The 15,782-nt window shown below is 36.9% G+C and overlaps 1 protein-coding gene across 1 annotated transcript in view; it reads right to left on the reverse strand.

The window, feature by feature from the left end:
• The window catches only part of OTC (ornithine transcarbamylase), a 73,640-nt gene that overhangs the window by 8,836 nt on the left and 49,022 nt on the right, over positions 1–15,782 (reverse strand). The window contains exons 4-6 of the mRNA XM_060694110.2: positions 7,037–7,159; positions 4,411–4,464; positions 4,180–4,329 (exon numbers count right to left, since the gene is read on the reverse strand). Coding sequence (XP_060550093.2) covers positions 4,180–4,329; positions 4,411–4,464; positions 7,037–7,159 — 327 coding nt within the window. The remainder of the gene's footprint in view (positions 1–4,179; positions 4,330–4,410; positions 4,465–7,036; positions 7,160–15,782) is intronic.

Below are 15,782 nucleotides of genomic sequence, written 5' to 3' on the forward strand. Positions count from 1 at the left end.
CCGACGATCGCACACCACAGCTGTGATCATTGGAGCCTTTTCTTTACCTTTTAAAAGCATTTTTTTACTATCGGCTCGGGCGAATAGATTGTTAAAAATGCTTTAAAAAAAATTTTTTTTAAAAGGCTCCGACGATCACAGCTGAGGTGCGCAATCATCAGAATCTTTTTTTTACCTTTTAAATGCATTTTTTTACTACCGGCTCAGGTGAATACGTAGTAAAAAAATGCTTTAGAAAAGTGCACCACAGCTGTGCCTGGCATCAGCCAGCTCAGTCTCATAGAGGAATTTAAGGCCAGTGAGTTCACGGCCACATACCTCTTCCCACTCAGGAACTTGAAGGTAGAGAGCGCTGTTCTTGATAGGATAGAGGGAGGGAAGGAAGGAGGCCGAAAGTTTCTGGAGAAAATAGAGGGTTGGAGACATCTCCCAAGCCTAAGGTGACCAGACGTCCCGCTTTTGGCGGGACAGTCCCGCTTTTGAGCAATTTGTCCCGCATCCCGCGGCGTTTTAAAAAAGTCCCGATTTTTCATTCTGCCTCCTGAGTCCCCGCTGATGGCTAGAGGGAAAAAAAACTGTTTGAACTCTTGCCGTGGGGCTTCAAAGGGCCGACCTACAGCTGATCAGTGTTAAAAAAAAAAAAAAACCTTGGTATATTTGCGGCGCAAGGCAGCCCTCGTTTCCTGCCGACTCGGAGCGGTAAACAGCGTCTGGTTCAGGGAGCAGCCGGATTTTGCTCTCCATTGCTCTCTCGGTCCCCTGCAAGCTCTCATCTCTCGAGAAGCCCAACCAAAGTTTCCCGCGCCATTTCAGGGAGCGTTCCTCGAGAGACGAGAGCTTGCAGGGGGCCGAGAGAGCAATGGAGAGCAAAATCCGGCTGCTCCCCGAACCAGACGCTGTTTACCGCTCCGAGTCCCAAGCGACAGGAGAGGAGGGCTGCCTTGTGCTGCAAATATACCAAGGTGGAATCCTGATGCCGCCCTTACAGCGGAGAGAAGAAGCCGGATTTTGCTCTCCATTGCAGACACCAGATCGTAATGCACCACCTGCAAAAATGCGAAAATTTCCAAATGTAGCCCTGCCCTCTTACAGCTCTCCTGATGTTCAACTGTTGTCTCTCAAGGAGGATACTTGGCCAGCCTCATGCTTGATGTCTCCCACCTTGGCAGCTTTAAGACTTGTGGACTTCAACTCCCAGAATTCTCCACAATTCCCCAGAATGGGCTCGGCAGGAGTTGAAGTCCAAACGTTGTAAAAGAGCCACAATTGCCCAGCCCTGGGCTAGGGTAGGCTGATGCCGCGCGGATGGGAGGAGGGGCGGGCGACCCAGCAATTAAGTTGTGGTTTGGAGGTATATATGGGGGAAATTATTTGGTTTATTATTATTGATAGATATAATTAATTGATTTGTAAGAAATTGGATTGCATGGAAATAATTGGAATATTCATGTTCATATTGATTAATATACAAAAAAGATAGTTATATAACTAATTGATTTATATTAAAATGTTGAATTTGTATTAAACAACTGTATTACATAATTACATAATTAACCAATGTGAGGATGGATATAAAAATAGATGACAATGGGAAGGGGTATAATACAGAATAGAAGGGAAAAATTGAATTTGATTAAGATTAGAGATGAGGATGAAGGGTAATATTGGTTTTTTAAAAAAATAGATGAGGAATAAATATGGCAAAAAGGAAATATAGAAATTGTAAATTTAATTGAAATGACTAAACGCTGTTTAAATTTGTGAACCAGCCAAATATTCTGTTCAAAGAAAATACATTGTATTTTTGTATGTGTGTTTCTAATTACTGCTATTTATTCATATTTGTTCTCTTTTATTCTTTAAAGTTTAACAATTAATTCTTTATCTTAATATCTTTATATTTGTTTGGGGTTGGCTTTCTTCCCGTTCATCTTTTTTATTGTACAGCAATCTTTCTCCTCAAACCTACCACCTCTCTCTTTTCTTTCCTTCTTACTTTCTCTTCCCCCCACCCTCTTTTTCTCCTCCCTACTTCCTCTTCCTTTCTCCTCCTCCTCCTCTCTTCCTCCCTCTCTTACCCTCACTCCTACTCTAATTTCTCTTCCTTCATCCCTCTCTATTGCTGTATCCTTTAATGCATATGGACTACTCAGAGGGCTGAAAAAGTTATTTTTGACTGGTCCTCACACTTTTGACCAGTCCTCGAACTTACGACTGTCCTCACATTTTACATTTTTGCCCTATCTTATCATCATGGTGAAGAGAAGCAGTTGTGAAATGAGTGACATGGTTGTTAAGAATGCTGCATGGGCATAAATGTGAGGATGGTCATAAGTATGAGGACCAGTCAAAAGTGTGAGGACCTGTCAGAAATGACTTTTCAGCCCTCTGAGTAGTCCCTATACACATAGCCATGGCCACCCGGTCACATGACCAGCTAGCCACGCCCACCCAGTCACATGGCCTCCAAGCCACGCCCACACAATAAGCCACGCCCACAATGGTGTCCTTCTTACCAATGTTAAAATCTGTTCACCTTACCCTATACACATAGCCATGGCCACCCAGTCACATGACCAGCTAGCCACGCCCACAAAATAAGCCACGCCCACAATGTCCCTCTTTACCAATGTTAAAATCTGGTCACCTTACCCAAGCCCAATGGAACAAATCAGATTGAAAAGCAGAAAGGAGACTTACAAGCAAGCCCGAACAAAAAATGGTCCTGAAATAGCCAGGCCCTGTGTCATGAAATGCTTTCAAGATGATAACTAACACTTGGAATTGGGTTTGGAAATTTATATACAACCAGTGCAGCTCATGCAGTAGTATTACATGTGCATACCAAGACATGCTCATCACTATCCACATTGTTGCATTCTGGACAACATGTAGATTCTAACTGGTCTTTAAGGGCACTCCCATGTAAAGCACCTACCAATAGTTCAACCATGAGATGATTAAAAAACAAGTGACCATCTCAAGGGGTTATTTATCCAGGAATGGGTGCAACAAGGTCCCCAGATGTGCAGATATTCTTGGTCAAAGCTGGCACTGCTTTTGAGCATGAGCTAAGGATCTAAAACTACTATCAGATTGCTTACCTATCTCAAACAGGTAAATGCAACTGCATCCAAAATTTAAAATGAAGGTCCCAGATCCTACTTTAACGTACAGAAATGTATTACCTAATTTATTTATTTATTGTTAAATGCAGTAAGCGTATTAGCATGATTTAATCAGAAGATTTTACAAATAGGCAACGAAATTTAGAGAAAGTAAAATAAACACATACTGCACATCTGTTAATAAGAAAATATCACCCAGCTTGGTACAAGCAATCCAAAATCTACAAAAAATGTTCAATAAACAGAGCATGTTTATACTCATTAAAAAATGTCATTAATATGAGAGTTGATAAAAAGAAGTAAAATGAGCTTTAGCTTTATATATGAAATATACAGTTACCTCATGTTTCAAATAATACTAATTTAGTTTTCAGATTAGAAAATTGCCAATACTTTATATTAGAATCTTGATGCATTTAGAACTAATGTACTGTAGGTCCCCCCGGCCCGCCCGCCGGGCCTTTTACAGTAGAATCTATTCCTCTATCCACATGCATTCCATGTATTTAATAATCCATGATTTATTGCACTCTACTAAGGGAGATGGAAAATTACCCCCTATTGTGAAGAACAGATATCTCTTACTTTTTGCCATATCCATATGATATAGATACATAATATCAAGTATATAAAGAAATTTTACTTTTTTAAAAAAAGATTCTGTCTTTAGTCAAACTTAATTTCTACTCTGTGCAAGTTCTAACACATATAAATCTAAATATAGGTGCAATAAATATATAATTTACTGCCCACAACACATGGCCTAATATTTCATTATTGCATACTGTCAAATATAGGATTGGATTTAAATTGGACAGCAAAAGGGACATCTTCAAACTAGATTAGATTAATTTTTAGTCTCTTCTTCCCCTTAATAGGAGCTGGTCATTCTTGTTGCATTGTAGTTTCTTCAGAATAACTGAAAGTTTTATCAAAAAAAAAAAAATCTCATTTAATTTTTCCCAAATAAGTTAGCAAATCCTTAGTGGTATTTTTGAAGCTAATTTTTAAGAACGAATAAACCACAGAATGAAAGAAAAACATATTTTACCTCCATTGTTATTTGATAACCTTGGAAAGCCTTTAGCCTCTTTTGTTTCTCTTCTTCTTGCCCCATACTTATCCATGTGTCTGTAATTAAAACACTGGCTCCCTTGGCAGCTTCCAATGGGTTAGTTGTCAGAAGCAATTTGGTGCCATACTGATCAAATAAAGGAAAAGGGGTATGCTAAATTAACATGCTGTAGACTAGAAATCACATTTTAAAATTTAATGCTCATACCTTTATAGAATATTCTTCAGCTATTTTGATTACTATGGGATCTGGTTCAAAACCCTATCAAATGAGAAGAAACATATTACAATATGATCTAATATTGATAAAACCTTCTTTAACATGCTGAAAATGGGCTAATTATAAAATGTCTAGCCTTGTAATGGCCTCTCTACGTAGCAGGGTAAAAGGGAAAGGATACACTGAAATGTGTGTTATGTCACAATTTAACTTACTGTATACCAAATTAAAGTTTGTTCCCTAATAAGTGTCTATCGGGAAATAAAATAATTCTCTAGTTTTCATTACAGTTGCCTAGATTATTGGTAGGTACTGAACACATTTAATATGGGCTTTCTACATATACAATAAGTGGCATGTCTTCAAATATAATTCTTCCCATTCTTCTTCAAGGACTGTCATGTTCACAATGGTAGGTTGTTACTATTATATGATGCCAATAGTCTTTTTTTCCAACTACAATGATAAAGATGGGGCTACTTTGGTTATGGTTTGAACTGAAAAATGACTAGATGGTGGACAGAGCTTAAGAAATCATTCTATCTTTTTTATCAGTTCTTGCTGTATAAAATCATTTCTGGACATCTGTATGTCTTTGCTTACTGACCTCTCATTCAGCAGGACCCCCTGTCCATTAGAAATGGCAAAGACACTGGATGAGTGGTACTTAGTACTGGTCCTCAAAATCCCAGCCATTGGAGCACCCCAGTCATGTGATTACAATTCAGATGCTTGGCAACCACCTCATGTTTACAATGGTTGCAGCAATGTTCCACAGTCACATGACCACTATTTGCAGTCTTTATTGACAGCTTTAAGTTAATAAAGAAGCAAGCAGGGAAAGTTGCAAGTCGCTCTGGTACGCCCCTCCCTCTGCATTCCTGTATCCCACCATGCTTTCTTGGGCCTCCCTGCATTTGCACACATGCTTGCATGCATCCCATGCCCTTCTTTTCTGGCCTCCCTGTGCTCACATGCACCCGGTGCCCTCCTTCCCTAGTCCCCCTGTGCTTACATGTACCCATTAGCACCTCCCTCCCTCACTCTCACTGTATGGGCTGAATTGCATCACCCATTCCAACTCATGTGCCCTCCACCATGCCTTCCAAGGTCATCCCCATCCTTGTGGCACCCCACACTCCTTACCTGGGACTACTGTCACTTTCCACTTAACAATTACATTGCACCCTCCTTCCCTGCACTTGCATCACTTGTGCCGGACTATAGCACCCCCCTCCCCCAACTCATGTATAGCCTGTGACAGGCTTCCCAGGGCCTTTCCCATTCCCTTGCGATATCCTCCTCCCATACTCCTGATGCTTCTCCCATAACAACCCACTCTCTTTGCTTAAGATAACAACTGGGACTGCCTTGATTACCTTTGCTAAGTGATGCAGTTATGTAAGATTGTGATTTACAATTGCATCACTTAGCAATGGCAATCCTGGTCCCACTTGCTATCATAACTGGAGGAGTACCTGTAATCTTGTGGTATATCCTGTGTTAAGTAAATGAGCTGATTTATTACCGATTCACATTCACATTCACAAAAACACAGTGCAGGAAGAGGGGGAGGTGGGGAGAGGGAGGATAAAAAGCAGAAACAAAATTCCCTTTCTGTCAGTAATACTGAAACTTAATAAGAGTTCTTCCTCTCCGTTCTCCCTGCTTTCCTAATACAGTATCCTCAGGATTATAATACTGAGTTATAGTACCATACTCAGAAAGTCCATGTTGGGTGAAGGCTGCTCAAAGGGAATAAGGAGAATGGTAGCAAATATTTGCAAGTTATATTTGCAAAATGTGGACAAGAGTTATAATATGCTCTCGGAGCACTCAGAGCACTCGGAGGCTCCAACTGGTCCAGAATACGACCGCGCGGGTGGTTATGGGCACAACTCATTGTGCCCATGTGACACCCCTCCTGTGCGAGCTGCACTGGCTCCCAGTGGTCTTCCAGGTGCGATTCAAGGTGTTGGTCACCACCTTTAAAGTGCTCCATGGCATAGGACCCGGGTACCTTCGAGACCGACTTCTGCCACCAATAGCCTCCCACCGGCCAGTTCGCTCCCACAGAGAGGGTCTCCTCAGGGTGCCATCGGCCAAGTTATGTCGGCTGGCGACACCCAGGGGGAGGGCCTTCTCTGTGGGAGCCCCAGCCCTGTGGAATGAACTGCCCCCGGAAGTGCGTAAGATCTCCGACCTCCAGGTATTTCGCTGTGCACTCAAGACCCTGTTGTTCCGCCAGGCCGGGCTATCAACATAATAATTTTAAATTGGGTGTTTTAAATTTCTGGGGTTTTAAATTGAGCCGAATTATTTAATAATTTTAAATTATTTTAATTGATGTTTGTCTTGTGTTTTTAATAGGCTGTACACCGCCCTGAGTCCTTCGGGAGAAGGGCGGTATAGAAATAAAATTATTCTTATTCTTATTCTTTTAAATTATTTCTGGTCCACCAAGTTCCTCATAGTTAAACTCCATGATTAGACGTAGTAGGCAAAAAAATAAATAAATGTTACCTCTTCTGTACATCTCATACTATGTTTAAAATCTTTTAAACATTGAAGCATCACAAACTGAGTTCTATTTATAACAATAAAATTACCTTACCTTTGGAGTAGCAACATGAAGATTCATCCCAAATTTAGCAGCACTCAACAGAATAGAGTTTAGAACATTGTTTCCATCACCTATCCAACTGAGGGTCAATCCATTCAAGGACCTATAATGTTCCTATCCCCAAAAATAAATAAAACAAAGAAAGAGAGAAGGAAAGAAGGAAAGAGGGAGAGAATATAGAAATTGGAATATTTTGAGATAAGGAGCAAGAAGGAAAAAGTGAATGTGCATAATATAGCAACAGTACTACATATTAGTTAAATCTGAATAATATTTTAATCATAAATTACAGGTAATAATTGGCAATAAATATTGGTTTGGGCCTATTTATTGTCAATCTAACTTTTACTTGCTTTTCTTTATTTCATTACAGGGTATTATATTTTGTTAATACAATTATTGTTATAACTACAGGTATTCATTATTATTCATTATTGTTAATAAATTACAATTTTAGCCAAGGCTGAATCAATACATTATTGTTACAACAATAAATGGAAAATCATATTTAACCTTGCTATATATGTTTGTTTGTTTGTTTGTTTGCTTGCTTAGTTAGTTAGTTAGTTAGTTAGTTAGTTAGTTAGTTAGTTGGTAGACTGAAATTCTGTTAGCATAATAGCCTTAGTGTCTATGGAGATTCTCAGTCATCCAGATCATGGATGTCCCAAAGGTGCTTTTTTTAAAAAAGAATTCTTCTTCTTCCTTTCCCTTCCCTCCCTCCTCTCCTCTCCTACTTTCTTCCTCCTCCTCTCCTCTTCCCTACTTCCCCTTCCTCTCCCCACTCCTCCCCTCTTTTCCCCCTTCTCGCCTTCTCTCCTGCTCTTGTTCCCTAACCTTTCTTCCTCTCCTTCCCCTTTCTTCCATTCGTCTCTCTCCTTCTCATCCTCTATCCCTCTACTCCTCTCTCCTTTCTTTCTCCTTTGTTGTGCAATATTTCCCTTATTTGGTATCTGAGCAACTCCAATATTCTAATAATATATACTTTCTTTTCAATTTCTTTTCATTTTTACCCAATCTGTCACTTTTAGCATTGTAATTGTACATTGATACTTATACTCTTCTTTCTTCCCCCCCTCCCCCTTTCCCATTTACTCTGGTGTAGTCTGGGTTTTTATTTCTTTTTTGTTCTCTCCATCATTTACCTTTCTATTAACTCCTTCATATCTATCATTTTTATTCATATTTCTTTTCTAACCATTCATAAAATCTTTCCCATGTCTTGAAATACACCGATTCCTCTCTATCCTTTATTTTTAAAGTTCATCTATTCATTTCTGCACAGTCTAAAATCTTTTTTATTACTTCACCTTCTGACGGGATTTTTTCTATCTTCCAATTTTGCGCAAATACAATTCTTGCTGCTGTTATTATATGTATAATTAAATATACATCTTCTTTACTATATCTCTCTGGCAGAATACCCAATAAAAAGAGCTCTGGTTTTAATTCTATAGATTTAGGTAACATTTCCTCCAACCATGTCTGTATTCTAGACCAATAATTTTTTGCTTCTATACACAACCACCACATATGATAATATGATCCCGGCAACGCCTCTTCTGCACTGGCTCCCGGTGTTCTTCCGAGTGCGCTTCAAGGTTTTGGTTATCACCTTTAGAGCGCTCCATGGTTTAAGACCTGGTTATTTACGGGACCGCCTGCTACCACCAATAGCCTCCCACCGACCAGTATGCTCCCATAGAGAGGGGCTCCTCCGGGTGTCGTCGGCCAAACAATGTCGACTGGCAGCCCCCAGAGGGAGAGCCTTCTCTGTGGGGGCACCTACTATCTGGAACGAGCTCCCCCCGGAGATACGGAGGATCCCGGATCTGCGTACCTTCCATCGCATGCTCAAGACTTTTTTATTTCATCAAGCTGGCCTGACCTAAGTTTTTCCCCTTTTTAAATGGAAATTTTAAATTTGGTTTTAAATTATTGGGGTTTTAAATGTGTTCAGCCAAATTATTTAATTTGTTTTATTCTATTTTAAATTTTGTATTTATATGTTTATTCTATGGCTGTTCACCGCCCTGAGTCCTTCAGGAGTAGGGCGGTATACAAATTCAATAAAATAAATAAATAAATAAAATAAATAAATGCAAACATTTCCAACACTTGGCTGATTTATCCTTAAACATTTTTGCTAATCTTTCCGGTGGCATATGCCATCTGTAAAACATTTTATATAAATTTTCCTTATACGCAGTTCCCATTGTCAATTTATAATTCCTTTCCCATAATTGTTGCCATTTCTCTAATTCTGTTGCATAACCAAAATTTTTCGCCCATGTTATCATTGTCTCTTTAATTTCTTCATCTTCTAGTCTACTTTGTAACAAATAATTGTACAGTCTTTTAATCATTTTTTCATCTTTTCCAGTTATTATCTGGTCCAACTATGATTTCCCCAAATTAAAACCATATTGTTTCAAATCTTTATCATATCTTGATTGTATCTGCAGCTGTGTGTACCAATCAGTCTCAATCCCTTGTTTTTCTAAATCTTGCTTCTGTTTTAGTTCTCCCTTCTCTGTTAAAATGTCTTTATAACTTACAATCTTGTCCATATTAATCATATTTGGATGTATCAACGCTTCTATTGTTGAAAGCCACATTGGTATTTCCATATGTTTTTCTTTTACTCTCTCCCATACCGCTAACAAACCATTCCTTACACAATGTCTCTAAAAGTATCCATGTATCCTATTTTTTCCATACCATAAGATAGCATGCCAACCTAGTTGTAAGTCATGTCCTTCCAAAGTCAATAGTCTTGTATATCTCAATAAAATCTATTCTTTAATTCAAGTTAGCATTGCCGCTTGGTGCTACAATTCCTAATTTGGTAGACCAAATCCTCCTCTACTTCTAGAATCTTGGAGCAATTTAAGATTAATTCTTCCTTTTTTCCCTTGCCATATATATTTCCACATCATTTTATTCAAGCTCTCAAAGTATTTCTTCTCCAGCCTTATCAGAATTGTTTGAAAGAGAAACAACAATCTTGGCAATACATTCATTTTGATTAATGTTATTCTTCCCATTAAGTATAATTGTAAATTTTTCCATTTTTCAATTTGGTTTCTAAGTTTATAATAATTATCTTCCTTCACTGTAATACATCTTGAAGTTAATTGGATGCCCAAATATTTCACTTTCTTCACTATTTCAATATCTAGTTTCTCCATTAATTGCTTCTTTTGTTATTCTCTCATATTTTTAACTATAATTTTTGTTTTATCTTTATTTATTTTCAATCCAGCTACTTCTCCATATTCCTCTATTTGTTCAAGCTTTGGGCATGTTTCTATTGGTTCTTCCATAATGAATACTAAATCATCCACAAATGCTTGTAGCTTATATTCTTCTTTTTTAATTCTCATCCCTTTTATTTCTTTATCTTGTCTTATTTTTCTGTTTAAAATGTCTAGGGTCAAAATAAATAATAGTGGAGATAGCGGACATCCTTGTCTAGTTCCTTTTCTTATATCTATTTTCTCTGTCGTTTCACCATTTATTATTACTTTTGCCAATTGGTCTTTGTATGTAGTCTTAATCATGTTAATAAATCTATCCCCAAAATCCATCGTTTGTAGTTGTAAAATCATGAATTGCCAATTCACATTATCAAATGCTTTCTGTGCATCTAAGAATAACGGTGCCATTTGTTTCTCTGAATATGCCTCATAATATTCCAATGTATCCAATATAATTTTTATATTGTCTCTAATTTGTCTTTTAGGCAGAAAACCATTTTGATCTGAATGTATAAATTCATTTAACAACCTCTTCAATCTTTCCACTATAATTGATGCAAATATTTTATAATCTGCGTTTAATAATAAAATTGGTCTATAATTCTTTATTTGTTGTAAATCTGTTTCTTCTTTTGGTATAAGGGTTATATACGCCTCCGTCCATGAGTTTGGAACCTTGGCTTCTATTAATAAATCATTAAATACTTGTAGCAGTGTATTGCTTAGTACATCCTGCAACTTTTTATATAATTCTCCTGGTAACTCATCTGGTCCCGGGGTTTTTCCATTCTTCTGCTTTTTAATTCCCTCCATCAATTCCAGCATTGATATTCTTTCTTCTAATGCTTTTTTAAATTGTTCTGGTATTTTGGGCGTCTTTACTTTTTTCAAATATTGTTCTATTTTTCCTTCTGATGTCTGCTCTTGTTGATATAGTTTCTTATAATATTCCTCAATTATTGTTTTCTTTTCCTCATTTCGATAGCGTATCTTTCCTTCTTGATCTAATAATTGGCTTATCAATTTCCCTCCTTTTTCCTTCTTCATCTTATATGTTAGCCATCTTCCTGGTTTATTTGCATTTTCAAAAACGTTTTACTTTGATGATTTTATTTTCCTTGCCAGTTCTTCATTTTCTATTAAATTCAATTTATGTTTTTTCAAGTCCATTAGATTTTTGATTTTTTTGTCTTGTGGATTTTTTTGTAGTTCTTTCTCCACCTTCTTATATTCCTCCTCCAATTTCTTTTGAGCTTGTCTATTCTGTGTGTTCCTTTTTCCTGCATAGTTCATTGCCAAACCCCTTATATGCTTTGCTAGTATCCCATACATTTTGCAATGATGTATCTTCTTTTCTATTTTCTTTAAAGAAAAAAAATCAATTCTTTTTCCATATATTGTATAAAGTTTTTCTCATTTAATAAACTTTGATTTAATGTCCATCTCATTCTTTTTCTTTGTCCTTTCCATATCATTATTGGATTGTGATCTGCCCATATATTTGCTTCCTTATCAATCTTATCTATCTTAGATATTAAATCTATTGTCATCCACATCATGTCTATTCTTGACCATGACATATGCCTGTTTGAATAAAATGTATATTGTTTCTCCTTAAGATTTCTTTTTCTCCAAGCATCCTACAAGCTTAGTTCATTTATCATTGTGTGAAATGTTTTTGGAAGTGTCTTTCTTGGTTTTTTATTCACTTTTGTAGATTTATAGTCTAGCTCGTTGTCAACAATCGCATTAAAGTCTCCTATTATGCAAATTTATTCATATTCTAGTATTTTCCTGTGTAATTTTGCATAAAATTCTTCTTGATTTTCATTTAGAGCATATATACCCACAAGTAATATTTTTTGTACTTTATTACAATTTATACCATTAATACTCTTCCTTCCTCATCCTCAAATATTTGTTTGGATTGAATTGTCTGTTTAATGTAAAATTAAACTTTGACAGGCCAATGTTGTATACAATGTCCCCAATTTTAGTTGCTCCAAAAGTTTTTTATGTTGTTTTCTAATATGAACTTCTTGTAAGCATATAATTTCTAATTTTACCTTCTCTAATTTATTAAATGTTTCTCTTCTTTTTATTGCTGAATTAAGCATTTATATTCAAAGATATTATTTTAATTTCTTCTTCCATTTCTTATTTATTTATTTGTTTTGTCGATCTAGTCATTCTTATCTCCCTTTGTTCCTTAACTTCTTTTGCTCTTGCTCCTTCTCTCAATGCTCTCTCTTCTTGTTCTCTCATTGTCTCCTTTGGCTGCTCTTTCTTCTCCTCCTGTCATCCATCCCCACTTTCATCTCTCAACCTTTCCTCCTCTTGGACATCTATATGTTGTTTATAAAATAACTCCACTTTCTCTATTGAGTCTAATCTGTATCTTTGTTCTTGCCAGTTCACGAATATTCCTTCTGGAATCAACCATCTAAAATTTATTCCTCTCTTTATCAAACATTTCGTGAGAAATTGATATTCTTTTCTCAGATCTCTCACTCTTCTTGGAATTTGTTTCAGTGCCACTACTTCTTTTCCTTTGTGCTTTATCGTTGTGTTTCTCATCAGTTGCAGTATCTCTGTTCTCAGTGTTTTCTTAGTAAATCTAACATGGATTTCTCTAGGCAGATTGTTTCTCATTGCATATCTTGTGTTCACTATATATTTTGTCGATCCTATTTAATATCCCTTCCTTACTTTCTTCCATTGCTTCTGCTAGTATCTCTGCAATTTTCTCTGCCAAATTTTCTCCCTTTTCTTCTTTAATATTTTGAAATCTTAGATAATAGTTAGCTTTATCCATTTCCAGAATTATAATTGTTTTTCCTGATTTTTATCAGTAATTGTAAGTCTATAGTCCATCTCTTCAACTTTTTTCTGTTGCTTCTGCTTTTTCTTCCGTTTGCTGTAATCGTTGATCATCTTTCCCTATCATCTCTTTAACTTCTTTCAATTCTCCTTCCATTATTTCCATGTTTCCTTCCATTTTTTCCATTCTCCCATCTACCTTGTCTAATCTTGTCTTGAGATCTTCATATATAGTCTGTAGCATATTTTTAAATTCTGTGTTGATTTTCTCTTGCTGTGGTGTGAGTTCTATTGTCTTTTGCCCTGTAGTACCAGATGCTGTGGATATTGATGATGATGATAGATGTTGCATTGTTTTCTTCATCTTGTTTTTTCAAATCTTACTGCCCAATTTATAATCCAAATATTCGATTTCTTCAAATGCAAACTGCCCAATCAGACTGTTCAGGTTCTTGCTACCCTAATCCACATAGGTTTAATCCATACTCCATATAAGAGGAAAAAAGATAGAAAAACTGTATCCGAAAAAACAACACCAAACAGAATAGAAAATCAAAAGCAGCCAAGATGCCCCAAAAGGGCAAGATAAAAAAAGACAAAGAAAAACAAGAGAGAAAAAAATAACCAACTCAAAACAAAAATGAAAATTCAAAGCCCAATTATTTGCTCAAAATATCCAACCTGCAATAAAAGAGTGGAAAAAATATTTATAATCTCCCCAAAAGAGTTAAAAAATAGAAAAAACAAAAACCATGCCAATCAAAAAAAAATTTAATCCAAAAATAAGATGCTTCTACAAAAAAAAAAAAAAAAAGGAACGAAAGGAAAAACAGAAAAAAAAATTCGAAAATAACATTATTCCAAAATCTTCTAAAATTTATAAATCCATCAGGTGAAGGGGAAAAAAGAGAAACAGCTTTCGTTCTTTTTTTTTCTTCTATATCTTTCCCCTTCTGTTACAAAATCACAAGACTACTTATCAAAATCTTCTTGCCAGTTTCCAAAACACTGTCCAAGGTCATTCCACTCTGATCTGCTCCTTTATTATCTTTAATTTCTTCTGTCACCACTAGATGGCACTGCAGTTCACTTAAAATAGTCTTAAAATATCAATTTACTTTTCTTCTTTCAGCATTAAATTCCCAGATGCAAAAAACTTCAAATTTTCAAAATACAATTCATTAGCCAGAGAAGCCTCTTTTCCCAATCTGCTTCCAATTTATTAAATTACTTTTTCCGCTTTTACTAATTAGTCCTTATTAATGGCTTTGTCGCTATTCCAGAAGTGGGGAGATAGCTTTATTCTGCTCCCTCCCCTCTCCTCTTTGCCAGTTCTCTTTAATTTAGATCCTTTTAAAAGTTCAGGAGAAAAAAAAATTAAAAGGAATCTTGTTTCTAAGACCTCACCCACTCTCTCTTGCTCTTCTTCCTCTTCTTGTTTGTGGCCACCCTGGCTTTTGACAGCTCTGATGGCTGCCTTCCTTCGCTGCTGGGTGAGAGACTAATGCCGGCACTTCAGGGAATTTGTGCTTTCCCTATCGGTGCCAGTCTGTGCATCCATTCTTCACTGTCCCTACAGGACAGCTATGATCCCTGGGGATCCGCAAAATCAGCTGGGATATCGGTGTTCTCCCGGAGCTCCGGAATCCACACCATATCACCATGATGTTGGCCACGCCTCCCACTCCCCAAAGATGCTTTTTTCAAGAGGCAACTGGAGTTTCTGGTTTTTCTTTGAAGACGTTTGGCTTCTCATCCAAACCTCCAGGTGACCTTAAAGACCTGCTAAAAGAATACAAATGAACAGCTGTCTGCAGGGAGTAGAAATCCTTCCATTCCCCACCATCCAGTCGGAGCTGAAGAAGCTTCTTGGATGAGAAGTGAAACATCTTCAAAGAAAAACCAGAAAGTCCACTTGCCTTTTGAAAAAAGCACCTTTGGGATTGTCACTGCGTTTTTGTATTTACCAGCTGAGCTCATTATTTCTGGACTGTCAGACTTTCCATAGCTTGCCAAAATTTTGTTATCAGTAAGCTAACTACGTGTATCCGGATTCCTTTCTTTCCACTTCACACTTTTCTTTCTTCTCTTGCCAAGAGAAGTCCGGCTACTGAGAAGTAGCCGATAGGAACTTTGCAAAAATGTAACAATTAAATATTTAGATAGTTAGATGTTTTATTTTCTTTACAATAAATATGAGTTTATTAGAAGATGTATTCCGGTTTTATTTTATCAAAAGTATACACAAGGAAATGCCATGATCCAGGCAATTACCCCAGGAAGGTAACGGGGCTAATTGCCTCTGACACTGCTAGCAGGACGATGGTTGATTTATGGTTTTTCCTTGCTTGTTGCTTTGATAATTAGACCTCTAGGCTAGTTTAGCCAGATGATTATTTTTGCGACTGCGGAACACTGATTAATTGTCTGCTAAGATGCCAAAAAAGAAGTAAAACAGATACAGAATGCATTTTGCTGAAGATATAGATATCTCTGCTCTCTCTAATGAAGAAGCGAAAAGAATTCTACAAAGGCTTCAGGAGGAAAATAACGGAAAAGCTGCTTTTGAAGGTGAAGCACCACGACTGAGGTCAGTAACGCCCCCTTCTAATTATGCAAGCTCTCAAACTGTCTTCCTAGAACCTTCTGAATTTGTA

This window comes from Pantherophis guttatus, chromosome 5, assembly GCF_059756535.1.
Source record: "Pantherophis guttatus breed Tessera chromosome 5, ASM5975653v1, whole genome shotgun sequence".
NCBI classification, from domain to species: domain Eukaryota; kingdom Metazoa; phylum Chordata; class Lepidosauria; order Squamata; family Colubridae; genus Pantherophis; species Pantherophis guttatus.